The sequence below is a fragment of the Schistocerca gregaria genome, chromosome 4 (assembly GCF_023897955.1).
Source record: "Schistocerca gregaria isolate iqSchGreg1 chromosome 4, iqSchGreg1.2, whole genome shotgun sequence".
NCBI classification, from domain to species: Eukaryota; Metazoa; Arthropoda; class Insecta; order Orthoptera; family Acrididae; genus Schistocerca; species Schistocerca gregaria.
Genome location: NC_064923.1, coordinates 614,179,680 through 614,206,716, shown reverse-complemented (window position 1 = coordinate 614,206,716; position 27,037 = coordinate 614,179,680). Strand labels below are relative to the sequence as shown.

Below are 27,037 nucleotides of genomic sequence, written 5' to 3'. Positions count from 1 at the left end.
GTTGAGCCTTGGTCATGCTGTGTGGATAGGTGTTTCTTACTACTTACATTGTATCCAAACTGGTTATCTTACAAATCATGCCAGAGTCAACCATACATGTTGTGTGTTACAGCAAGATATGCGGTATATTCTCAACATTACACAAATTGTAGTGTACAGAAAAACATGAGTGAGTGATGTCTCTCGCAACACACATCACATAGCAACAAGGACAAAACAAAGAATAAACAACATTAGTGGTCGTGCAAACACCAAATAACATGTGTTACACATCTCTAGCTTGGAACACTTTGCGTCATAATAATTTTCACTATGTGCACTTGGCACTTCACAAGCTACCATAATAAAATAATCTGGCTCAGCTGGAGATGGCCATTCTGGAGAGTGTTCAGTTAGTTAGGACTGTTAGTAACAGAGTGATATTTATGATTCAAGTCTATTAAACAGTATGGTGGCAACACTATACCATTCTGAAACAGAGCAATATGTTTTTGTTATATGCTGAACTATAATAAAAACATTACAGAAAGTTTTTGTTCATTTGTCAATCATTTACAATAATGTCAAATATTACATGAAGCAGTGGACCTGCAACCTCAGACAAACAACCACAAATAAGGAAAAATAAATCCATGGGAGTGTTTCAAAATCTACCAGGGTTTAGGCCCTTATAAATGAAACACTAAGTATATCTCAACAAGATATAGACCAAATGCATACAAGCCAAGGGGATTATGTATAGAAATGATGTTAATAATATCCTGATAAAAATTACTTTTTAAATGATTTTCTGTACATTTTAGATTGGCCTTGCAAAACTGGAGGCCAGGAAAAGCTGCTGCAAGTATACTGAAAAACTGGCCAGAACCAATTTCATCTGAGAAATACTGTTCTTGGAGCACATACTAAAAAAACATGTTTAGACTAATCCTGACCATTGCTGACATGTAGACTGATAGTGTCTGAGGCATAAATGTCAGCAAGGATAAGACAGTTCAATATACTCTTGACATAAACTGTACAGAAGCCAAACGAGAATGTACATTTATGTTGACACATTTAGATAATATCTGAATATTCTCAATGGTGGCGTGCATTTTGTACTTATCATTTGTTCACACATTTGAGAAAGAGTACACAGTTAAGGCAAACTCGCAAGTCAGTGCTATTAGGACAGGAAGACCTTCAGAGGTTTGTCAGGTGTAGAGTGTTTATCTATCAGTAAATTGATGTCAAAAATAAATACAATTAAACACCTTTTTTCTATCTTGTTTCAAACTCTAAGTTTGAAAATAAATGAATATTAGTGCTGTACTTGAAAAAAGTTGCTCACCTACATTTTTTCCTTCTCCAGGCAGAATGTAAATATTTTGGAGTAAAGGTAACAACTCACCAAATGGTGGACACATCAGTTTGGCAACAGACACATAAACAAGACAGGAAACCTGCTAGTTCTCAGATGAATCTCCCCCCCCCCTCCCCCCACAAACCCACACAGTGTGCATGTGTGTTTATTTGATGAAAATTGTGTGTTTTGTTGTCAGTACTACTATTATTTAATTCTGAAGATAAATATACATAACTAAATTAGAATTTCTGAAATGAAGTAACTGGATGATGTGTATGAAATAAAAGAAAATAGAACATGAAATGACAGCTGCCAAAACCAGCCAGAAATTTTGAATCCACACTGTAGGAATGGGGTGTGACTAATGAAAATTCTTGTTGGACTGGAACATGATACCAAATTTTTGTTTACCACAAGAAATCACCTTAACTATAAGGTTCCCTGGTTGTGCCTCCACACCCAACTCAAACTTTCATAGCACTGATGTTGGCACCAAGAGAATGTGAACACTGTAAACAGAGGTTCTCCTGCCAGGCATATGGAAATAGATTACAGAGAACACATTAATTAAGCAACAGGTTCAGCATGTCTTACCAGTTTTCACAAGACATTATTTTCTGTCATTGCAGCTTCATTTATTTCATTGTCATAGATTCATTCATTTCATTTTGATGAACCCAATTCAAATTATATTTTTTGTCTGTAGTCCCAGAGGAAGTCACAGTTTCCTAGTTTCGCCATTACTACATAACCCAAGAGAGTACCTCTGGTCATAGTGTTTTGGAGTCAAACATGGAAACAACTGTGAGAATGAAAGTGAAAGTTTGAGTCATGTCTAGAGATTTGCCCTGTGAGCCCAATGAATCGACACAAGTAGCTGCACAGGTGTGTGTCAGGGGGAGGGGGGGGGGTCGGCATGCTTGCATACTTTAACTCATTTACGGATTTGTCCAGAAGCTAGCAAAGTTTTGATTCTTTCCTTGTGAGCCTCTCGACGGCTCATCACTTCTACTATTCCATGAGCTGTCTCCCTTATTTTTAAATTATTTACATTCAAACAGTACATTCCTTACAATAATTATAATGACACACACTTGTTTTATGCAGGCTGATAAACTGTTTGTCTCCTTCTTATAGGTCATTAAAAATCTTGATAAGCAAACATATTTTTATATTGAAGTATTTTTCTGTCTTTTATCTTAATTAAAACTACAATTCATCAAACATCAACTGTTTTATTATTTTAACACATTTTCTATAACAAGCCATTTACACGAGTCACATAATTCAAAATTTTGCAAAAGATCAAGACACAGGTTAACAATTGTACTTTTTATAGTAGCATTCTCCTGTTCTGTAGAAACTTTATTCCTGAATCTTGACCTGTGATGAAGTTTTCTATTTAAAATGTTTTTACATGACAAATACTCCAGGTTATGAAACGGCCTGCAGTTATTCTTTTCACAAAGAGAGCACACATCTGAAAATTCTTTATTTATTTTCGCAGGTAAGCTATCAGAAAATTTTGGTATATTACTTGTATAATCAATGTGGTCTTTAGTAGGTATGACAGAGTCAGCATGTCTTCTTGATTTATGTTGTGATAAAGAAAATGTCTTCTGATGAATAGATGCTACATTTCCATAAGTATGAAAACTGTTCTTTGATGCTATATTACGTCTCTCATTATCAATCAGCTGCATGTCCTTACCAATAACCTGTAGTTAAACAGATTGAGTATTTTCTATGACCTATCATCGTATCCATACGCTGAACTACAATGATTGCAGCAGCAAAGGGAATACTTCTCGAACATATTAATCTAGTAAAGACTAATTCTTATTAAGTATAGAACTTACCTCCGTTTTTAACTGTTTTATATCCTTCCTCATCTGTTTTATAATGTCATCTTTCAACTGAGTCTGCATATTTGCATCTCGACATCGATTTTCAAGCTGCTTATTCTTTTCAGTCAGTGATCTGATTTCGTCATGTTTTTCAGCTACTTCGGCTGTTAGTGCTGCCCTTTCATCCTTGGAAGACTGGTGTAAGTAGATTGATAACAAAATATTTTACATCTTCATACTAAAATATACATTACATTAAAAATTAGAAATATACAACATGTAATGTAAATAAGAGCAGTAAGATAGATAACATCTCAATGTTGTACACTTCACATTTAGTTGATCCATCACATTCTTGTGCCATGGGAAATGCACTCGGCACCTACAACATTTGTGTCTTGAAAGCCATAGTCCATTATCTAGTCTAATTCGAAGTGCATTAGGCGTGGGTAAAAAAGGAATTAAAATATAATTTAATGAAATTCAAACATCAGAGTCACTGACAAAATACAATACTTTCAGCCAGATAGTTGTTACCACGGACAAAGTTAAGGTAGGTCATAAGAGAAAAATAGCAGGCAAGTGATAAAAAAATTTGCAACAAAAACACCAACTAGGAAAAAAGAATAAAGAAGGCTTACACAGATAAATGATGGAATGTGAAAATAAAACTTAAAAACATGTGGTATAGAACACATGAAATGTGAGACCCATACACGTGTAACAGTAGTCTCTACGTGTCCCACTCAAAGGAATTGGGATGTGAATTAGAGCACTTAGATAATTCATTAAGTAACATATTCCCAATTCCTATCTGTTGTGCAGCGGAACATGGGACACATGTATTTTTTACATTTCACTTCCCCCCTTCCCTTTTCCTTGTGTGCCCAGATGCAACCAAAAATTCCAGAGATATCCTCAAGTTCATTAACACATACGAGGGTGAGTCAAATGAAAACCTTAAATATTTTTTAAATATTATTTATTGTGCAGGAGTGGTACAAAGCTGTATCACTTTTCAACGTAATCTTCCCCACACTCAATGCAAGTCCTCAGCACTTACAAAGTGCACAAATTTCTTTAGAAAAAAATTCTTTTGGTAGTCCGCGCACCCATGCTCTGTGTGGCATAGCTCTTCCTCAGAATGGAACTTCTTTCCTCCCATTCCGTCTCTGAGTGGTCCAAACATATAGAAATCACCTGGGGGCAAGGTCTGGTGAGTATGATGGATGAGGAAGACACTCAAAATGCAGGTCTGTGATTGTTACAACTGTTGTACGGGCAGTGTGGGGCCTTGCATTGTCATGTTGCAAAAGGACACCTGCTGACAGCAATCCACATCGCTCTGATTTGATTGCAGGCCGCAGATGATTTTTTAGGAGATCTGTGTATGATGCAATGGTGACATTGGTTCCTCTAGGCATGTAATGCTCCAAAATGACGCCATTTTCATCCCAAGAGAGAGTCAGCATAACCTTCCTTGCTGATAGTTCTGTTCGAAACTTCTTTGGTTTTGGTGATGAGGAATGGCGCCATTCCTTGCTCACTCTCTTCGTTTCCGGTTGGTGTAAGTGAATCCAGGTTTCATCCCCAGTAACAATTCTTGAATGGAAGGCATCACCTTCTCGTTCAAAGCGCCCAAGAAGTTCTTCACAAGCATCAACATGTCGTTCTCTCATTTCAGGGGTCAGCTGCCATGGCACCCATCTTGCAGACACTTTGTGAAACTGGAGCACATCATGCACAATGTGGTGTGTTGACCATGACTAATCTGCAAACATGCTCCAATGTCATTCAGTGCCACTCAGCAGTTTTTCTTCACTATGGCTTCAACTGCTGCAATGCTCTGTGGAGTCACAACTCGTTGTGCCTGCGCTGGACGAGGAGCATCTTCCCCTGAAGTCGCACCATTTGCGAACTTCCTACTCCATTCGTAGACTTGCTGCTGTGACAAACATACATCACCATACTGAACCTTCATTTGTCGATGAAATTCAATAGGTTTCACATCTTCACTACGCAAAAACTGAATACTAGAACGCTGTTCTTCCCTGGTGCAAGTCACAAGTGGGGCAGCCATCTTTATACTGATACCTCGATGGTATGTGTGCATCTGCATTATGCTGCCAACTACAGGACATTCTGCATGAGACAGCAGAATACGTTAACCAGCATCCCGGAAATCCAAAGTCACAACATCTTAGTGCCCCAACAGGCTGACTCTGCAGGAAAATTAGGGCAAATGAAGTCATCAAAGCCGAACGGCAACAACTGGACATTCCACGCTGTTATGGTTAGAGGGATGGGAGTGCTGCCATGGAAGAAACACTAGGTATCTGGGTCACATATTTACCAACCAAATCAGGCTATCACTGAAAGATGTTCACTGTACACAGCAGCATTCAGTTGTGTATAGTATTCCGAGTCTACACCAGCTGATGACTACGAAATGGGGACCTCTTGCACTACAATATGAAGCAGCCAGCAACTATCCACAGAATTTGCACCAGTAGCTGCATGCTTCCATCTGGACATGCTGTCTGCTTGCTGTCAATGGGTCACCAGCTGTGTGACTATCTTTTGTTGACTGCCACCTCCATGGCGAGTTGTGGGTTCTAGCCTGGGTCAGCTAGCTGCCCAGCTACACTGTCACTATCCAATGCCCAGAGTGGGAACATGCCTTCATCTTTATGTTGAATACTATGGTTTGAACATTGCCTATCTCAGTGTATTGCACACTGTGACAATGAAGCAGCTTAGCATCAATGAGGTGCCTATTTTACTCATGCCAATGGCATGCCACCTTGTGTCAGATGCCAGTGCCCACGATGATGTCAGCAGTTGTCACTAACAGTAACCACCATCTTCAGTTCCTGTGCTGCCCTGGAGAACAGGCCAATGATGCCTGCACACCCCATGACCACGGCTGGATACACCAAAGATGACGACAACCTTAGCTACAGTAACGATTCCATTTGTGTACTTGTCAGAAATAAAGGACTTTCATAACCAGTGTTGTTTAACTGATGGTCCACTGTTCACTACCCCTCTCCCTTTCCACGAACCATGGACCTTGCTGCTGGTGGGGAAGCTTGCATGCCGCAGCAATACAGACAGCCATACTGTAGGTGCAACCACAATGGAGAAGTATCTGTTGAGAGGCCACATAAACAAGTGGTAGATGAAGATGAGATGGGAGATAAGATACTGCATGGAAAATTCAACAGAGCACTGATGGACCGAAGTTGTGAGTACACAACATTCCATTTGAACAACTGATAGCCTTGAGAGAGCCAGCCATGACAAAACTCTTCTATCTGGTGGGAAAGATGTATGAGACAGGCGAAATACTCTCAGACTTCAAGAAGAATGAAATAATACCAAATACAAATAAAGCCGGTGCTGACAGGTGTGAAAATTACAGAATTATCAGTTTAATGAGCCATGGTTGCAAAATACTAATACGAATTCTTTACAGACAAATGGAGAAACTGGTAGCAGCTGACTTCGAGGAAGATCAGTTTGGATTTTGTAGAAATGTAGGAACACGCAACACAATACTGACCCTATGACTTATCTTAGTAGATAGGCTGAGGAAAAGCAAATCAACATTTATAGCATTTATAGCAATTACAATTTTGTAAGTGGTAGGTCTGACATGACATCCTCTGAGACAATACTAAATAGCTTCTCTAAAAACTACATAAAAAAGATAATTTGAGTGCCTACTCCGTATGGAAATATCCTGGATCCAATGGCAACAAACAAACCTGACCTTCTTGTGTCAGCTGTATGAACATTGATACAAAGGGCAACTAAATCCAGCAGAAGAAAATATATGTGCTTCAAGCAACATAAAGGGGCAGTAGCGTCCCATTTCAGTGAGGAATTAGAAACCTTTTGCTCTCAACAGGAGCATATAAAACAATTGTGACTCAACTTTATACCAATAACTGATCATGCATGATACAGATATGTTTCTAACAGAACAGTTCATGATGGGAGGGATCCTCTGCCACTGTAAATAAATTTCCAGCAAAACAGCATAGCAAGTGTACATCTAAGCATAGGCCTATTTAGCATAAAAAATGCTGAATAAAACATGTTTGGCTCTCCAGGGGACAATGTGTGACAGTTTCAGTAACCGCCACAGCACAATGTTACCCACAGATTTCTCAAAAAAACAGCAAGAAATTCTGCTCATATGTGTCCAGACATTCATGGGTGACAAAGGAACTGAAACTGAAGATAGCGAAACAATAAGAGAAATGCTGAACCCTGTTTTCAAAAGTTTTTTTCAAAACAGAATATGCAGGAGTATTGTCCTAATTTAATTCTCACCCCACTGCAAAAATGAGTGAAACAGATACTGCTTATGGGACTGATAAATAACCTGAAATTGCTAAAACTGAACATAACTTCTGAGGTCGATGGAATCCATATAAGATTCTATACAGACTTGGCATCCGAGTTAGCCGCTCTCGTAACAACAATATACTGTAGATCCCTTTTTAAAAAACTGTGTCCAGCTGTTCACACAAAGCACAGATCACACTCGTCTTCAAGAAGGATAGCAGAACTGATCCACTAATCTACTGTCCAATATCCTTGACATCCATCTGTAGTATAATCGTATAGTATATATTCAAATGTAATGAAGTATCTTCAACAGAATGACCTCTTTCACGCCTTCCAAAAACACTGCAAATCACATCACATCCTAAAGCAATAGCTCAAGCCAGTCAGGTAGATGCAGTACTTTTACATTCCAGAAAGAATTTCTCGCAACATCATACCTCTGTTTATTATTGAAAGTGTGACTGTATTGAGTATCAAGTGAAATTCATGACTGTATTGAGAATTTTTTGATAGGGAGGACAAATGTAGTAATCTTGGATGGAGAATCGTAGGCAAGGTGTATAAGTAACTTCAGGTGTGGCCAAGGCCAAGGAAAGTACGTTCATATTGTATATTAATAACCTTGCAGACAATAATAATAACAACCTCAGACTTTTTAGAAATGCATTATTCTGGCAGCCCTCCTCTTCAGTAGCTGTCATAATTACTTTTGTTTCTCCATCTTAAGCATACTGCAACAGAAAAGCTCATTGACAAATCTATTCTTCACCTTTTTTTTACTAGTGTTGATTGTAAACATCATGACAGAACAACACAGCTTGGTCCTTTATTATTATAGACTTCAAAACAGCTTTTCTTAAGAAAGTTTTCATTTGCACTATTGCCAAAACAGAATAAAATGAGGAGCATAACATTTCAAATTAAGAAAGTGAACTGTGCAAGGATACCAAGCACAATGACTACAAAAGTGGACTTAAAAATACACAAAGAGATGAAAGCAGTGAATGAGAGTGAGCAAGTTCGATTACAGCTCCTGTTAACATGAAGGAAGAAACATTTATCATAACGAGTAAAAATAAATACATATTAGTGACAGTAATGTCTCGAATATGTAACTGTTAAGCAAAATTGCCATTCAGTCTGCAATAATTTTAAAAAAAGTTGAGTATCATCAACATGTAATGAATACATGCAGATGTTTTGCCAATAAAAGCACAAAGCAACTGAATAATGATGCTTTCAATGTTCGGTACACTTAAGACAGAGACAAACCAAAATGACAAAAAGACTTTCACCAAGCTGAGCAAGGAGTAGAGTTTCTATACAGCACCAAACAGTTGATGAAGTCCACTCTTAATTTAGTTCCTGGTGGTTTCATGCTAGCAACACATCTAGGCTATCAGAACACCCCTATGAGAATTACAAAAGTATAATCTTAACAAGACACTGATACAATCAGAAATATTCTACTTGCATCTGATTACAATGAGTTCCGAACTGCTCCGATTGTTGTGTTTCCTGTCTCATGAATCACACATAGTTTTGTCTCGGCTGAAAATTGGAGCTGCATATAGACATCTGCAAAGCTCTTCACTGTTGAAGAGGATTACCTCCTCTGAGCGTCATGTTGATCGCTACAATAATTAGAAAATTATTTAATACTCATTCTAATGAAGATCTCAATGACAGCAACTCTTTAATATAAAAAATATATAAATAAAACCAAACCAGAGCTAAGAGTAGCTTTCACACGCACTGTTCCACAGCAACATCTGAAGGACTTTACAGATAGGAAGATGGTACTGGAATGGGGTGGGGACTATCTACATGCTGCTCATCAATTATGCTAAATTATAAGAGACAATGCCTTCATGGAAAAATGCTTACAGTTGCTTACGGAACCATGGTTGTATCCTGGTGCGCACATCTTCATCCAAAGCAAATTGACGACAATGAATGTCTTACTTCAGGATTCCAAAAATACAGAAATCACATGGGGATAGATTGGGACTGTATGGAGAATGCATAAGGGCTTCCCAATGAAACTTTTGCAGCACAATCTAAGCAACAGGCATGCCAGATCTGTGAAAGTTATGATGACCGTTTTCTTTGACTGCAAGGCCCTAAGAGCATTGAATTTCTAGGACATGGCACCACAATTAATGCACAGAAATATGTAGACACTTTGCAAAGACTGAAGCGTGCCATAAAGTCCAAATGCCAAGGAAAGTTGATGCACAGCATCATTCTGTTGCAAGATAATGCTCGCCCACATATTGCCAAGATTGTTTTGATTACGCTGCAGAAATTTTCAGGGAAGCCCTTAAATATCCTCCATACAGTCCCAATCTCTCCTCGTGTGATTTCCATATGTTTTGAGCACTGAAGTAACACATCTTTGGTTGTCAATTTGCTTCAGGCAAAGAGGTGCACACCTGGGTACAATCACAGTTATGTAGCCAATCATAAACATTTTTTTCATGAAGGCCTTGACCTTCTTGTCTCACAATGGAATAAATGTATTTACACTTATGGTGATTACTATTAAAATATTAAAGATTTTGTTCCCATTTGTGTCTTTTCATTTGACTTCCACTTACATAACCAGTTTTTAAAACCAGTGCATACTTGGAGAATATCTCTGCAGTTTTGCGTAAAACAATCACTGTAAATGATATGACTAACTATAGCCTGCTTTAAGGTATAGGTTATCTTACAAAGTTTAGTATGGTGTTTTTAACATTTAATGATTTATTTATGCATGCCATCTCATAAATAATAATTTTATCTAACATAATGGCACTGTAATACTCACATTGCAGGCAAGTTTTTTACTACTGTTTGCAGGTTATCACACAACATGAATTTAAAAGTGACACCTCTTGTACTTATGCTCAGTTTTAATTATCTGACTTACTGAACATGACAACATTCTGAAAAGTTCACCATACACTGAGGTGACAAAGGTCGAGGGATACCTCCTGATTCCATGTTGGACATTCTTTTTCCTGGCGTAGTGTAGCAACTTGAAGTGACATGGGCTCAACAAGTGTTGGAAGTTCCTGCAGAAATACTGACCCATGTTGCTTCTATAGCTGTCCGTAACTGTGAAAAGCGTTGTGACTTCTGAAATTTTCCCGGCGTATTTGTTCTTCTAATAATTGGTGCTGCCACCTATTCTACAGCAAAATATCTGGCCTCACTACTAAAGCCGTATGTGGGTAAGTGTTGCCACCATATACGTAATTCCGAGGATTTTGTCAGTTGCTTGAAGGAAGTTAAGCTTAGCAGCTCGGATTTATTAGTCAGCTTTGATGTGGTCTCACTATTTACCAAAGTGCCTTTAATGGAATCGTTACATCTTATTGGTAACTTATTCAGTGCAGAAATGACGGCCTTGTTTGAACATATACTCTCCTCAACGTACTTTCTATTCAATGACGAATTCTTTGAACAAACAGACGGCGTCGCCATGGGGAGCCCTTTGTCCCCTGTGGTACCTAATCTCTTTATGGAGGACTTTGAGGAGAAAGCACTTGAGTCTGCTGTCTTAAAGCCTACGGTCTTCTGGCGGTACATAGATGATACTTTTGTTGTATGGCCTCATGGCAGACAGGAACTGGAGAAATTCCTTCATCATTTAAACTCTTTACATGAGAACATCAAATTCACGATGGAGATTGAAAAAGATGGCACTTTACCATTTCTAGACGTGCTAGTATGCCGTAAAAATGATGGGTCATTAGGACATTCTGTGTACAGGAAACCGACTCACACAGATCTGTATCTCCAGGCGTCAAGCTGCCACCACCCAGCACAAACAGCCGGTGTTCTCAGTACCTTAATACATCGAGCGCATGTAATATCGGACGATGAAAACCTCCACGCAGAATTAGAACACTTAGAGAAGGTTTTTAAAGAGAATGGCTACACTTCACGCCAAATAAGAAAGGCCATGCGCAACTGTCATAACAAGAAGCAGCGCACTGAGGACGCTGATGACGACTTTAAATCAACTGCGTTTCTTCCATACGCCGGGAATGTGTCGTCGAAAATAGGCCGATTACTGAAGAAGAATAAAATCAAGGTTATCTTCCGTCCACCAGCAAAGAACCAGGCCCTGGTTGGATCCGTTAAAGACGATTTACAACTGAAGAAAGCAGGCGTCTACAAAATTCCCTGTGAATGTGGCTCTGCATATATTGGCCAGACGACAAGAACTGTCCATGAACGATGTACAGAACATGAAAGGTACACCCGTCTGCGGCAACCATCAAAATCAGCAGTAGCAGAGCACTGTATTTCATTGGGACATTCAATGGAATACAATGGAACAAAAATTTTAGCTCCGGTTTCCGGATTTTGGGACTCCGTAATCAAGGAATCAGTGGAAATACGTCTTTCCGATAATCTTATAAATCGTGACAACGGCTTTCAACTGGATAAAACTTGGAATCCTGTTATTAAAATTATACATTCACAGCGGAATAGACAGCGTCATTCGATACTCAATGACTAGATGATCTTTTACTTTCACCACCGAGGGCAGCACGTACAACTCGGCTATGCCGCGCATGTCAACACGTGCACGAGAATCGGTATAAATACCGCGACTGCACCTGGGCTGTTCAGTAGTTGTGTACTCACCTGATGATGGCCGGACGTCTCTGGGCCGAAATATCGTGGCAGAATGTCGACGGGATCCGGCTGCATACCCGGAAATTATTAGGTGAAAAGCGTTGCTGGTGCAGGATTTTGGGCACAAACTGACTCATAAATGTTCAATAGTACTCATGTTGGGCGATCTGTCCAAATCATTCATCCAAATTGTTCAGAATGTTCTTCAAACCAATCACGAACAACTGTAGCCCAGTGACATGCTGCATTCTCACCCACAAAAATTCAGTCGTCGTTTGAAAACATGAAGTACATGAATGGCTGCAAATGATCTCCAAGTAGCTGAACATAACCATTCCCAGTCAATGATCACTTGTTGGATCAGAGCACCCAGTTTTTTCTATGTAAACAAAGCCCACACCATTATGGAGCAACCACCAACTTACACAGTGCCTTGCTAATAACCTGGGTCCACAGTTTCATGAGGTCTGCACCAAACTCGAAAGCTCTCACCAACTGAAATTGGGACTCATCTGATCAGGTCACTGCTTTCCAGCCATCTAGTCCACTATGGTCACAAGCCCAGAAGAGGAACTGCACGCAGTGTTGTGCTGCTAGCAAATGCACTCACGTCGGTAGCCTGCTGATAGCACATTTATGCCAAATTTCACTGCACTGTCTGAACGGATACATTCGCCCTGTATTCCACATGGATATCTGTCATTATTTCATGCAGTGTTGCTTGTCTATTAGCAATGACAACTCTACATAAATGCTGCTGCTCTCAATCAATAAGTGAAGGCCATCAGCCACTGCACTGTCCATGGTGAGTGGTAATACTTGAAATCTGGTCTTCTCAGCACACTCTTGACACTGAGGATCTAGGAATACTGATTTCCCTAATGACTTCCAAAATTGAATGTCCCACCATCTAGCTAAAACTACCATTCCACATCCACTGTCCATTAATTTCTGTCATGTGGCCATAATCCCATCAGGAACCACCTGAGTACAAATGACAGTCCCACCAAAGCACTGACCTTTTATACCTTGTGAACACGAATCTACCACAATCTGTATATGTGCATATCACTACCCCTGCGAATTTTTGTCACCTCACTGTTTAGCGGAGATGGTGAGTCACAGACAGGCACAACAAAAAGACTGCTAAACAAGTAAGCTTTTGGCCAAAAGGCCTTCTTCTGAAGTAGAGAAAACACATATTCATGCAAACCCAAATCACATACACTGATTGAATGAACATAATTCTCAAATATTTTTCTGTAAATACTAAATCACTACAAAATTTATTGTTGTGGTCTAGATGTTAAGTCTGTATGTAACTGCATAACAAATGTTATCATCTGCTATACCACTGGAGTAAGAGTCATTACATAGGTTCTGTAAGTTACAATTAGTTAAATAACCAGTTCACTGCATGCCTATTTTCACTGTCCTGTATTTTACAGGCATTGTTATTTGAATGAATTGGTGCTGCACTCTCAGTCACATGTAGGCATGCATTGACTAGCACCGTCAAAAAAACCTGGACCGAAGATAGGATACTGTTAACATACTGCAATGCAGACAGCAAGATTAATGTTTGAAAATCACCTATACTGTCTCAAGGAAACAAATAAATTGAATGGTTTGATGAATTATAGTCTATCTGCTTTTATTACAATAACGCAAGGCGGCACTCTATATGGCTCCACAACAATTCTTGACTAAGTAAGTGTCTAGTGCATTGAAATTTACTTTTTGTTTTAGCTCATGTTCCATGTATTTCTCCAACATTATAATACAATTTTGTAGACTTCTTTATGTCTCCAAGGTCTTGACCATTCAGTGGATTCATCCAATGCCAACCAATTATGAACTATTTGTGGGTATAATTAAAGTTAATACTCGGAAATAGACTCCGCATGGGTTTCAGCCTACCCCCATGAACCATGGACCTTGATGTTGGTGGGGAGGCTTGCGTGCCTCGGCGATACAGATGGCCGTATTATAGGTGAAACCACAATGGACAGGTATCTGTTGAGAGGCCAGACAAACATGTGGTTCCTGAAGAGGGGCAGAAGCCTTTTCAGTAGTTGCAAGGGCATCAGTCTGGATGATTGACTGATCTGACCTTGCAACACTAACCAAAACAGCCTTGCTGTGCTGGTACTGCGAATGGCTGAAAGCAAGGGGAAACTACAGCCGTAATTTTTCCCGAGGGCATGCAGCTTTACTGTATGGTTTAATGATGATGGTGTCCTCTTGGGTAAAATATTCCGGAGGAAAAATAGTCCCCCATTCGGATCTCTGGGCAGGGACTACTCAGGAGGACATCATTATCAGGAGAAAGAAAACTGGCGTTATACGGATCGGAGCATGGATTGTCAGATCCCTTAATCAGGCAGGTAGGTTAGAAAATTTAAAAAGGGAAATGGATAGGTTGAAATTAGATATAGTGGGAATTAATGAAGTTCAGTGGCAGAAGGAACAAGACTTTTGGTCAGGTGAATACAGGGTTATAAATACAAAATCATATACGGGTAATGCAGGAGTAGGTTTAATAATGAATAAAAAATTGGAGTACAGGTAAGCTACTACCAACAGCATAGTGAACGTATTATTGTGGTCAAGATAGACACGAAGCCCATGCCTACTACAGTAGTACAAGTTTATATGCCAACTAGCTCTGCAGATGATGAAGAAATTGATGAAATGTGTGATGAGATAAAAGAAATTGTTCAGGTAGTGAAGGGAGACAAAAATTTAATAGTCATGGGTGACTGTAATTCGAGAGTAGGAAAAGGGAGAGAAGGAAACATAGTGGGTGAATATGGATTGGAGCAGAGAAATGAAAGAGGAAGCCGTCTGGTAGAATTTTGCAAAGAGCATAGCTTAATCACAGCTGACACTTTGTTCAAGAATCATAAAAGAAGGTTGAATACATGGAAGAATCCTGGAGATACTACAAGGTACCAGATAGATTATATAATGGTAGGACAGAGATTTAGGAACCAGGTTTTAAATTGTAAGACGTTTCCAGGGGCAGATGTGGACTCTGACCACAATCTATTGGTTATGAACTGTAGATTAAAACTGAAGAAACAGTAAAAAGGTGAGAAATTAAGGAGATGGGTCCTGGATAAACAGACTAAACCACAGGTTGTACAGAGTTTCAGGGAGAGCATAAGGGAACAATTGACAGGAATGGAGGAAAGAAATACAGTAAAAGAAAAATGGGTAGCTCTGAGTGATGAAGTAGTGAAGGCAGCAGAGGATCAAGTAGGTAAAGAAAGGAGGGTTAGTAGAAATCCTTGGGTAACAGAAGAAATATTGAATTTAATTGATGAAAGGAGAAAATATAAAAATGCAGTAAATGAAGCAGGCAAAAAGGAATACAAACGTCTCAGAAATGAGATCGACAGGAAGTGCAAAATGGCTAAGCAGGGATGGCTAGAGGACAAATGTAAGGATGTAGAGGCTTATCTCACTAGGGGTAATATAGATACTGTCTACAGGAAAACTAAAGAGACCTTTCGAGATTAGAGAACCACTTCTATGAACATCAAGAGCTCAGATGGAAACCCAGTTCTAAGCTAAGAGGGGAAAGCAGAAAGGTGGAAGGAGTATATAGAGGGTCTATACAAGGGCAATGTACTTTAGTACAATATTATGGAAATGGCAGAGGATGTAGAAGAAGATGAAATGGGAGATACGGTACTGCGTGAAGAGTGTGACAGAGCACTGAAAGACCTGAGTCGAAACAAGGCCCCGGAAGTAGACAACATTCCATTGGAACTACTAATGGCCTTGGGAGAGACAGTCCTGACAAAACTCTACCATCTGCTGAGTAAGATGTATGAGACAGGAGAAATACCCTCAGACTTCAAGAAGAATATAATAATTCCACTCCCAAAGAAAGCAGGTGTTGACAGATACGAAAATTATCGAACTATCAGTTTAATAAGTCACAGCTGCAAAATACTAATGCGAATTCTTTACAGACAAATGGAAAAGCTGGTAGAAGCCGACCTCGGCGAAGGTCAGTTTGGATTCCGCAGAAGTGTTGGAACACGTGAGGCAATACTGACCCTACGACTTATCTTAGAAAATAGATTAAGGAAAGGCAAACCTACATTTCTAGCATTTGTAGACTTAGAGAGAGCTTTTGACAATGTTGACTGGAATACTCTCTTTCAAATTCTAAAGGCGACAGGGGTAAAATACCGGGAGCGAAAGGCTATTTACAATTTGTACAGAAACCAGATGGCAGTAATAAGAGTCGAGGGACATGAAAGGGAAGCAGTGGTTGGGAAGGGAGTGAGACAGGGTTGTAGCCTGTCCCCGATGTTATTTAATCTGTATATTGACCAAGCAGTAAAGGAAACAAAAGAAAAGTTTGGAGTAGGTATTAAAATCCATGGAGCAGAAATAAAAACTTTGAGGTTCGCTGATGACATTGTAATTCTGTCAGAGACAGCAAAGGACTTGGAAGAGCAGTTGAATGGAATGGACAGTGTCTTGAGAGGAGGCTATAACATGAAAATCAACAAAAGCAAAATGAGGATAATGGAATGTAGTAGAATTAAGTCGGGTCATGCTGAGGGAATTAGATAAGGAGATGAGACACTTAAAGTAGTAAAGGAGTTTTGCTATTTGGGGAGCACAGCAACTGATGATGGTCGAAGTAGAGAGGATATAAAATGTAGACTGGCAATGGCAAGGAAAGCGTTTCTGAAGAGGAGAAATTTGTTAACATCGAGTATAGATTTAAGTGTCAGGAAGTCGTTTCTGAAAGTGTTTGTATGGACTGGAGCCATGTATGGAAGTGAAACATGGACGATAAATAGTTTGGACAAGAAGAGAATATAAGCTTTCGAAATGTGGTGCTACAGAACAATGCTGAAGATTAGATGGGTAGATCACGTAACTAATGAGGAGGTATTGAATAGAATTGGGGAGAAGAGGAGTTTGTGGTACAACTTGACAAGAAGAAGGGACCAGTTGGTAGGACATGTTCTGAGGCATCAAAGGATCACAAATTTAGCATTGGAGGGCAGCGTGGAGGATAAAAATCGTAGAGGGAGACCAAGAGATGAATACACTAAGCAGATTCAGAAGGATGTAGGTTGCAGTAAGTACTGGGAGATGAAGAAGCTTGCACAGGATAGAGTAGCATGGAGAGCTGCATCAAACCAGTCTCAGGACTGAAGACAATAACAACAACATGGGTTTCAGAAGTAGTACATCCACAGATGGTCTCAAGAATGCCATGAGCTATATGTTAAAATCCATTACCTCATAATGGGATACCTCCCATGAACAGAAAAGAAAAATGGGAAAAACAACAGGACGACTCAGTTTTATGCATTCTAGCCAGAAAACCTGGAACTTCATAAAAACATTTTTGTGCAGTTCCAAGGTTGTCAAGCAGAACACACATATGAATGCCAATTCTGTAGCAGCGAGACTAATGAAGATTTTGAAAACTTAAATACAGAAAGCACACATAAGTACCATGAAACATTAATTGTACATAAACATTTTCCATCTACAACCACATCCAGTTTACTCATGTGACTTCTGCACTGAGGAACGTGATATAGCTATGAATATGCTAAAATTCAATAAAGTTGTTGGTTTTGATGCTGTATTTTTGGAATTTCTTAAAGCCATTGAACCCAAAACCAAACTGTGGGTCACTAAATTTTTCAGTGAAATTCTGAGAGCTGGAAAATTACCAAAGCTTTTCAAACAGGCTCAGATAATTGCCATCCTGAAACCAGGCAAAGATGGAACTGATGCTTCTCACTACCAACCCACATCGCTACCTGCATGACCTATAAACTAATAGAGGCTTATTCTAAATTGCATTCCAGACACCATCAATCACATCATCCACATCAAACAAGGTGGCTTTAGGAGCTTCTGTGACCAGTTCTTAACATGGACAGCTCAAGGAGAAGCTGGAGTTTAACAAATTCTGAAATCAGCTGCAGCTTTTTGTGGATCTTACAGCAGCTTATGGCACTTTGTGGTGAGGATTGATGCTAAAGTTCACTGAAATAATCCCATGTCAAACACTGACATTTCTAGTGAACAACATGCTGTCTGACAGGTGCTAAGGTGTTCCTGAATGGGCAAGCTCGCAGGCAGAGGACCCTAAATATGGCCTACCTCAGCAATCAGTTCAAGCCCCCACTCTGTTTGACCTGCACATCCTTGGCATGCCAGTCACTGACTCCATGAAAATCCAGCATCCAGATAACCTAGCATTAGCCTTCCAGAGTAAAGATCTCCTGCACTGTGAGAATGTGCTGACAAGTGATCTGATGAAACTCAGTGGTTACCTCCATGACTGAGCCATTCTCTGGAACAACTACTTAATTGGAATATATTAAGGTTGAGACGGAGAGCATCAAACATAGTTTTTTATTTATTTCAAACTCTCGTATGTAAACTATATTTTACCCAAATATAAACAAATTGTTGTGGTTTCAGAGTATATGAAGTGATTGTACAATATGTATAAATTACAGATTGATTTGGATATTGGAGATGTCAGTCTAACCCAGATAAAACTTAGATTATTGCATTACACCTAAATAATAAAGAACTCCACAGAAACCCACATGCGAATTTTGACAGAATCGAAGTGCCACATACATCAAATTCTCTAAGAACCTCGGCTCAAGAGTGAGTCATGGGTCTGCAATGTAACTGTTAAATTATTTAGTTAGATGTGAATGTGTTGAGGTGAACTACTTTAGCCAGAAATTTGCTATTTTATCTTTTCCAAGGGCTTCCCAATTGTGAGTAGAATTAATTGCTTGGGTGACTTCATGTTGCAAAATTATCACTTCAGGCATTTGTGGTATCATCTTGTATGTGTCTGTTCCTGCTTCTATCCACCGTGCATCCCTGTTCTGATGTTCCGGGTTTGACCATATGTTGCTCCAGAAGTGTTCCATGTCTGTTATGTTTGGTGGATTGTCTATTTTAATGTGTGTGTTATCTATTGTCTGGTAAAATTTCTTTTGGTTTGTGTTGAATGTTTGGTTTTATTTCCTCCTATTTTCACTATTTCACCTAAGTTGTTTGGCCAATGCTTCTAATTTCTGCTTCTTTTCATCTAATTGCTCTATCGCTTCTTGTTGTGAGATTTTACCTAACCTTTTTCGTTTTTTTTTTCTGACATTTGATGTCCTATAAATTGTGTTAGCTGTCCAATGTCTTTTCTCTGTTTTTCTATTCTGATCTGTACCCTGTGTTGCCATGCTGGTTTTGTGGGTTTCTTCTGTGTGTTGGTTGGTTCTGATCTCTGCCTAGTGTGTATATTTAGTGTAGTGAGTGCTCCTATATAAACCAGTAGTTGTAACTCTTCCATAGTTGTGTTTTCAATTATTTTGTTGTGTATGATTGTGTTGATAATTTTTATTGTTGTTTCGACTTGGGGGTTGTTTGGCGGTCTATGCAAGAATGGTCTAATGTCTGTATTTGTGTCTTTGTATTCTATATAGGTCAGCTGAAATTTTTCTTCTATATCTTACATGTGTGTCACTTCGTGTTCTATTTGTACTTGTTCAGGTGGCAGTCTTAAGATTTCGTTTTCCTCTGATTGTTTAATTGATGTGTGTTGTTCTTTGTTTGTTTGCTCTGGGATGTGTGAGTCCATTACTGTATTTTCTTCTTCTTCTGATTGCACATTATTTTGTTCCAGTATTTGTTGTACTTGTCGTTTGATGTTTGCATTCTTGAGACCATCTGTGGATGTACTACTTCTGAAACCCATGTTGTTGTTGTCGTCTTCAGTCCTGAGACTGGTTTGATGCAGCTCTCTATGCTACTCTATCCTGTGCAAGCTTCTTCATCTCCCAGTACTTACTGCAACCTACATCCTTCTGAATCTGCTTAGTGTATTCATCTCTTGGTCTCCCTCTACGATTTTTACCCTCCACGCTGCCCTCCAATGCTAAATTTGTGATCCTTTGATGCCTCAGAACATGTCCTACCAACTGGTCCCTTCTTCTTGTCAAGTTGTACCACAAACTCCTCTTCTCCCCAATTCTATTCAATACCTCCTCATTAGTTATGTGATCTACCCATCTAATCTTCAGCATTGTTCTGTAGCACCACATTTCGAAAGCTTATATTCTCTTCTTGTCCAAACTATTTATCGTCCATGTTTCACTTCCATACATGGCTCCAGTCCATACAAACACTTTCAGAAACGACTTCCTGACACTTAAATCTATACTCGATGTTAACAAATTTCTCCTCTTCAGAAACGCTTTCCTTGCCATTGCCAGTCTACATTTTATATCCTCTCTACTTCGACCATCATCAGTTGCTGTGCTCCCCAAATAGCAAAACTCCTTTACTACTTTAAGTGTCTCATCTCCTTATCTAATTCCCTCAGCATGACCCGACTTAATTCTACTACATTCCATTATCCTCATTTTGCTTTTGTTGATTTTCATGTTATAGCCTCCTCTCAAGACACTGTCCATTCCATTCAACTGCTCTTCCAAGTCCTTTGCTGTCTCTGACAGAATTACAATGTCATCAGCGAACCTCAAAGTTTTTATTTCTGCTCCATGGATTTTAATACCTACTCCAAACTTTTCTTTTGTTTCCTTTACTGCTTGGTCAATATACAGATTAAATAACATCGGGGACAGGCTACAACCCTGTCTCACTCCCTTCCCAACCACTGCTTCCCTTTCATGTCCCTCGACTCTTATTACTGCCATCTGGTTTCTGTACAAATTGTAAATAGCCTTTCGCTCCCGGTATTTTACCCCTGTCGCCTTTAGAATTTGAAAGAGAGTATTCCAGTCAACATTGTCAAAAGCTCTCTCTAAGTCTACAAATGCTAGAAATGTAGGTTTGCCTTTCCTTAATCTATTTTCTAAGATAAGTCGTAGGGTCAGTATTGCCTCACGTGTTCCAACACTTCTGCGGAATCCAAACTGACCTTCGCCGAGGTCGGCTTCTACCAGCTTTTCCATTTGTCTGTAAAGAATTCGCATTAGTATTTTGCAGCTGTGACTTATTAAACTGATAGTTCGATAATTTTCGTATCTGTCAACACCTGCTTTCTTTGGGAGTGGAATTATTATATTCTTCTTGAAGTCTGAGGGTATTTCTCCTGTCTCATACATCTTACTCAGCAGATGGTAGAGTTTTGTCAGGACTGTCTCTCCCAAGGCCATTAGTAGTTCCAATGGAATGTTGTCTACTTCCGGGGCCTTGTTTCGACTCAGGTCTTTCAGTGCTCTGTCACACTCTTCACGCAGTACCGTATCTCCCATTTCATCTTCTTCTACATCCTCTGCCATTTCCATAATATTGTACTAAAGTACATTGCCCTTGTATAGACCCTCTATATACTCCTTCCACCTTTCTGCTTTCCCCTCTTAGCTTAGAACTGGGTTTCCATCTGAGCTCTTGATGTTCATAGAAGTGGTTCTCTAATCTCGAAAGGTCTCTTTAGTTTTCCTGTAGACAGTATCTATATTACCCCTAGTGAGATAAGCCTCTACATCCTTACATTTGTCCTCTAGCCATCCCTGCTTAGCCATTTTGCACTTCCTGTCGATCTCATTTCTGAGACGTTTGTATTCCTTTTTGCCTGCTTCATTTATTGCATATTTATATTTTCTCCTTTCATCAATTAAATTCAATATTTCTTCTGTTACCCAAGGATTTCTACTAGCCCTCGTCTTTTTACCTACTTGATCCTCCGCTGCCTTCACTACTTCATCCCTCAAAGCTACCCATTCTTCTTCTACTGTATTTCTTTCCCCCATTCCTGTCAATTGTTCCCTTATGCTCTCCCTGAAACTCTGTACAACCTCTGGTTTAGTCAGTTTATCCAGGTCCCATCTTCTCAAATTCCTACCTTTTTGCAGTTTCTTCAGTTTTAATCTACAGATCATAACCAATAGATTGTGGTCAGAGTCCACATCTGCCCCTGGAAACGTCTTACAATTTAAAACCTGGTTCATAAATCTCTGTCTTACCATTATATAATCTATCTGATACCTTTTAGTATCTCCAGGGTTCTGCTGTGATATCATACTGTAAATGGTTAATAGTCTCCTGGAAACTTTGGTTTAGGACATTGAAGCAGTCGCCTGCTTTGGAAATAGTGATCCACTTTGTAACGTATACTTTGTGAGCCTATGGTGTTGATAAGTAGGGTAATCAGTTTTTAATTTGTAGCTACAAGATTTTTAACAGCGAGGGTGAGCAATGGGGGCTTTACTGAATCTTATGGCTGATACACAATCTGGATGCTCCCATTTACAAATAGCCATTACTGTTAAACTGCCCACTTTCTTTGACTGTTCCACAGCTGATATGAAGATTTCTGGTGTCATCGTGTGAATTTTCTGATTTTGTTATATAGTTCACAGGTGTGAAATGACATTACTGCAGCAGCTTCTGGTAGTGAATTTTGTTTATTGAAATAGAGTGTGTGGAAAATTAGAAGAAGCTGGTGTTTTTAATCAGAACTGGTATGTTTGATTTTCATTAACTGTTTGACATGGAACTTTAATCTTATGAAACGTGCAGGACCAACATGACAGCTGCCGTGAAGCAGTCATATAACTTTTCTGCGCAGTGACAAATGAAGTCACAATGGAACATTACAGCAACAAAGAGTATATGGACAGGCATATCATGTATGACAGTTATGATGGCAATGCATCAGAAGCTGCGTGCTTTTACTGAGAATAACACCCTGATCAAAGACTCCCTGAAAGTCATAAGACCTCAGTTATAATTAAAGTTCCTGGTTCAAAACATGTAAAAACAAAACAAAAAAAGAATCACTTCTCAGAATGGAATCAAATTTGAACTGAATATTGTTGAAGAAGAGGGAAAGGTAATGGAAACAAAAGAATATAACAAAAATTTTACCACTAGATGATACAGTGCACACAGCTATTCTTCAGTTTGTGTCAGACGCACAGCATGACTGTTGCAATCCAGGATTGGGAGCTGTCAGTAAAGTTCTTTTACAAGAAAGGTGACTGTGCACTAGTAGCTCTGCAGCAGTTCTGGACAGTCAAGGTTATGAAAAAAGGTGTTGGTCCAATGTCTGCTAAGGGTCAGGAGTAAATGAATATGAAATTTGAAAAAACAGGTTCTTTTCGAGTGCAATGTGGAAGAGGGAGCAAAACAATTGATCCAACGTCAGTAGAAAATGTGGCCGCAGCATTGCAGGAGGGGTTGAGCAGTGCAGTGCAAACATGTAGTATATGGGGAATTGCCAGAACTTTGGTAATTCCTGTGAGCATAGTGCACAAAATTTTATGAAACATCTGCATTGTTATTCATATAAAATCACCCGTGTTCAGGAGTTGCTTCACATTCACCTTCCAGTAAGACAAAAGTTTGCTCTAAAATTTCTTACTTGCATGGGAGTGGACAATGAATGGCTAGTGGACAATGAACGGCTGAGGAATAGTCTGTGGACAGAAGAAACCCATTTCCATCTCTGAGGACATGTAATTGCAGAATACTGTGTGGGCAATAGAAAATCTGCTTGTAAATCAACCAGTACCACTTCATTCTGCAATGGTAAACGTGGGTTAGTGGCATTATTTATTGTAGGGCCATATTTTTCTGAGGAGATGGATCCTGAAGGTACTTGTACTGTCACCAGTAAAAGCTGTAAGAATCTTCTGCCCACCAACTTCATACCAGCACTTCAACAGTGTGGATGTGTAGGTAAGATCATTTTTATGCAAGATGGTACTCCTCCACACATTGCATAGCCACTGAATTAGCTGCGGCGAGAGACATGTCCCTAAAGCTAGGCCATCCAGGTCACCTGATTCTGGCTAGGGGATTATCTGAAAGATGCTATATTCTGTGCTCCAATTACAAATGCAGCTAAAATGAAGGCATGCTTTGGACAATTCTTTCTGAATACGACCTCTGAGGCATTCCAATCTATTGTGGAATCAGCTATTTCTTGATTTCAACTTTTGGTAGAAAACAGTAGACAGCATTTGAAATTGTCTTGCACCAGTCTCACAACAATTAAAAACTGAATTCATTGTTGAAATATGTGGTTTTTGGCCTCAAGAAAATTAAAAAATAATTTTATTGTTGCTTTTTATGTGGTTTTTGTTTGGCCTCAGAACAATTAAAAAACGATTTTTCATATCCGACATGGTACAGCTGTGCTCTGGAGGATGGGTATACCTAACCTACAGTGCCACAACTGTTGATTGCCAAATTTGTGCAGCCATGCACATCATACAGTATGGTTGGTTTAATGCGCAATTCACATCTTAGTCATTGTATTGCAACTCATCTGTCATTTGTAGCCAAACCCATGTACATTATTAAGCTTACATCACCGTCTAGTGGGAATTTCTCCCCCCCCCCCCCCCCCCCCCCCACCCCCCACAATGTTCCCCTTCTTCGATAATGTTCCATTCAAATTTGATGTCATTATGAGCAGTGGTTTTTTTATTACTATTACTATTACAAAATTGGTGCTATGATTATAATCAACTTGTATTTACAAGGATCCATCAGTGTTTCCTACAACAAGGGTAACAAGGAATCTTCACAAATGGCAAGGGAACAGGAAGGCCAGCACACATTACACCCACAGTTGAGGATGTGCTTTTGAAAGTATTATAACTCTCTTCAGGAAGCTAGAAAAGCGGAACAGCTACACAACATGTCTTTACTAAGTCACACTACAGTAAGAAGAATTTCATTATGAAAGGGACTTTGGTTCTACAGTGATTTTTTGTTAGGAGAAAACAACAGGCAAGGTAGGGTTTACACATGATGGTACTTTTAAGTTAAATAATTCATGTGATTAGAGGTATTAGGTAATCATCTCATTGGGCCACACATTCAGCCAAGAAAACTTGATGGATGGGGGTGTGTTCAGTTCCTTTGGGAGAATCCATCAGTATTGCTTAAGGTTGTTCGCACTGTGCAATGTGGTACAAACGTGAAGGGGCAAGAGCACATTTTGTTGCCAAAAGAAAAGAAAAAAAGAAAAAAGAAAAAAAGGCTCTAAGCACTATGGGACTTAACATCTGAGGTCACCAGTCCCCTAGACTTAGAACTACTTAAACCTAACTAACCTAAGGACATCACACACATCCATGGCCAAGGCAGGGTTCGAACCTGCGACCGTAGCAGCAGCACAGTTCCAGACTGAAGCGCCTAGAACCGCTCGGCCACAGCATCCAACCAATAGTTCAATACATAGTGCCAATACTAGGAATAAGAACAATCTACATAAAGACCTAAAACCATTTACCTTTGTCCAAAAAGGGGTCCAATATTCAATAAATCGTCAGAAACCATTAAAACTTGGTTTCAGATAAAGCACGATTTAAACAGAGTTAGAAAGACTTTTTGACAGGCAACTCCTTCTACTCTATAGATGAATATCTTGACAGAGCCTGTTAAGCCAGCTTCAGTTAAAATGTCTGTTAGATTTCAGTTTTGACGATCACTTGTTCACAACAGTCAAGATTAGGTATTTTTTGTATGATAAATTTATTAATAGTGCATAACAATGTTTCATTCTGAAAGCGTGTTAATTCTGTAAATATTATCTGTTCCAGTTTACCACACTGTATTCACCTATTTTGACAATCTCCCGACAAGTGATCAGGGTAGTAAGTATTATATTGAAATGTATTATGTTTTTATGTTATACTTTCTGACATGTTTCACACCCACGAGAATCATCTCATTTTTTGAGTCTCTGGAAGGAAAAATAAAATGAATCGAATCGAATCTAATCCAAACTAATCCCATCAACACGGTCCACAATGGATAGGCCAAGCAGTGCATGTAACTTTGCCTCCAACATCACTTGACCTCGAGCTTCTGGACTGGGTCTCAAAAGTGATGTGTAAAGCATTACCAATGATATGAGTGACAAACTAGGGTAGCAATCTGAAAGGTCTTGTCAGCATTACAAGATGGTCTAGAGTTGTTTGAAAGGAATTGTAACTCACTGCAGAGGTGAGTTCAGTACTGCATCCACATGCAAGGACTTCATATGGAACACCTCCTTTAATAAGCAGAAGTGTATAGTAAACTGTAACATGTTGAAGTAGTATTGCTTTTCTTTTTAGTGTAGGCTATGGGTAAAATCTGAGCTCAATCAGGTGGGATATTAACCAAAACAGTTGCATTTAAAACATAATTGTTAATTAGAACAATATTTCATGATGAAGTTAGTGGTGATTCATAATCACACATTCACAATTATCTCCCAAATAGCTCACTTGCTGCCTCGTGTTCAGCTGAATGATTTTGCTTCTATTAACATAAACTTTCATCTGTGTCAGTTGGTGATTTTAATCATGATACAATAGTAGAAGTGATAACTTTTTATTCATGTTGTGTCTGGACTAGTTCAGTAATACCAAAGTATTCAGTGTTTATCTCAGCCTGCATAATAATCACTTAGTTCAAATACGATGGACACACAGAGGAATTATGGACAAAGTTTAAACTGATAGCAAATTGCATTCTATAGAACTATGTGAAGAGGAAGTGAACAGTAGTTTGATAAAAAAATTCAAAAATGTTTTTACCCACTTAAAATTCATTTTAACACTCAGGGATAATTACTCCCACATTGGGAACTGCTTATTTACATTCTGGAATCACCAAAACCTGAATTCAAAAACCAATATTCTGTATTTATTGAAGAACATAAGTAAAGCTAAATCTAAACTACCTTTAATTACAGCTATATATGACTTGAAAAAGAAGAAATGGTTTATAGTGCCGGTAACATACATGATAAATATAATGCTTCCTTAACACATTTCTCAAGCCCTTTGACAGTTGCTTTCCT

At 39.1% G+C, this 27,037-nt stretch overlaps 1 protein-coding gene across 1 annotated transcript in view; it reads right to left on the bottom strand.

Moving 5' to 3' along the window:
* The window catches only part of LOC126267834 (centromere-associated protein E-like), a 536,568-nt gene that overhangs the window by 459,162 nt on the left and 50,369 nt on the right, over positions 1-27,037 (bottom strand). The window contains exon 7 of the mRNA XM_049973138.1: positions 3,208-3,390. Coding sequence (XP_049829095.1) covers positions 3,208-3,390 — 183 coding nt within the window. The remainder of the gene's footprint in view (positions 1-3,207; positions 3,391-27,037) is intronic.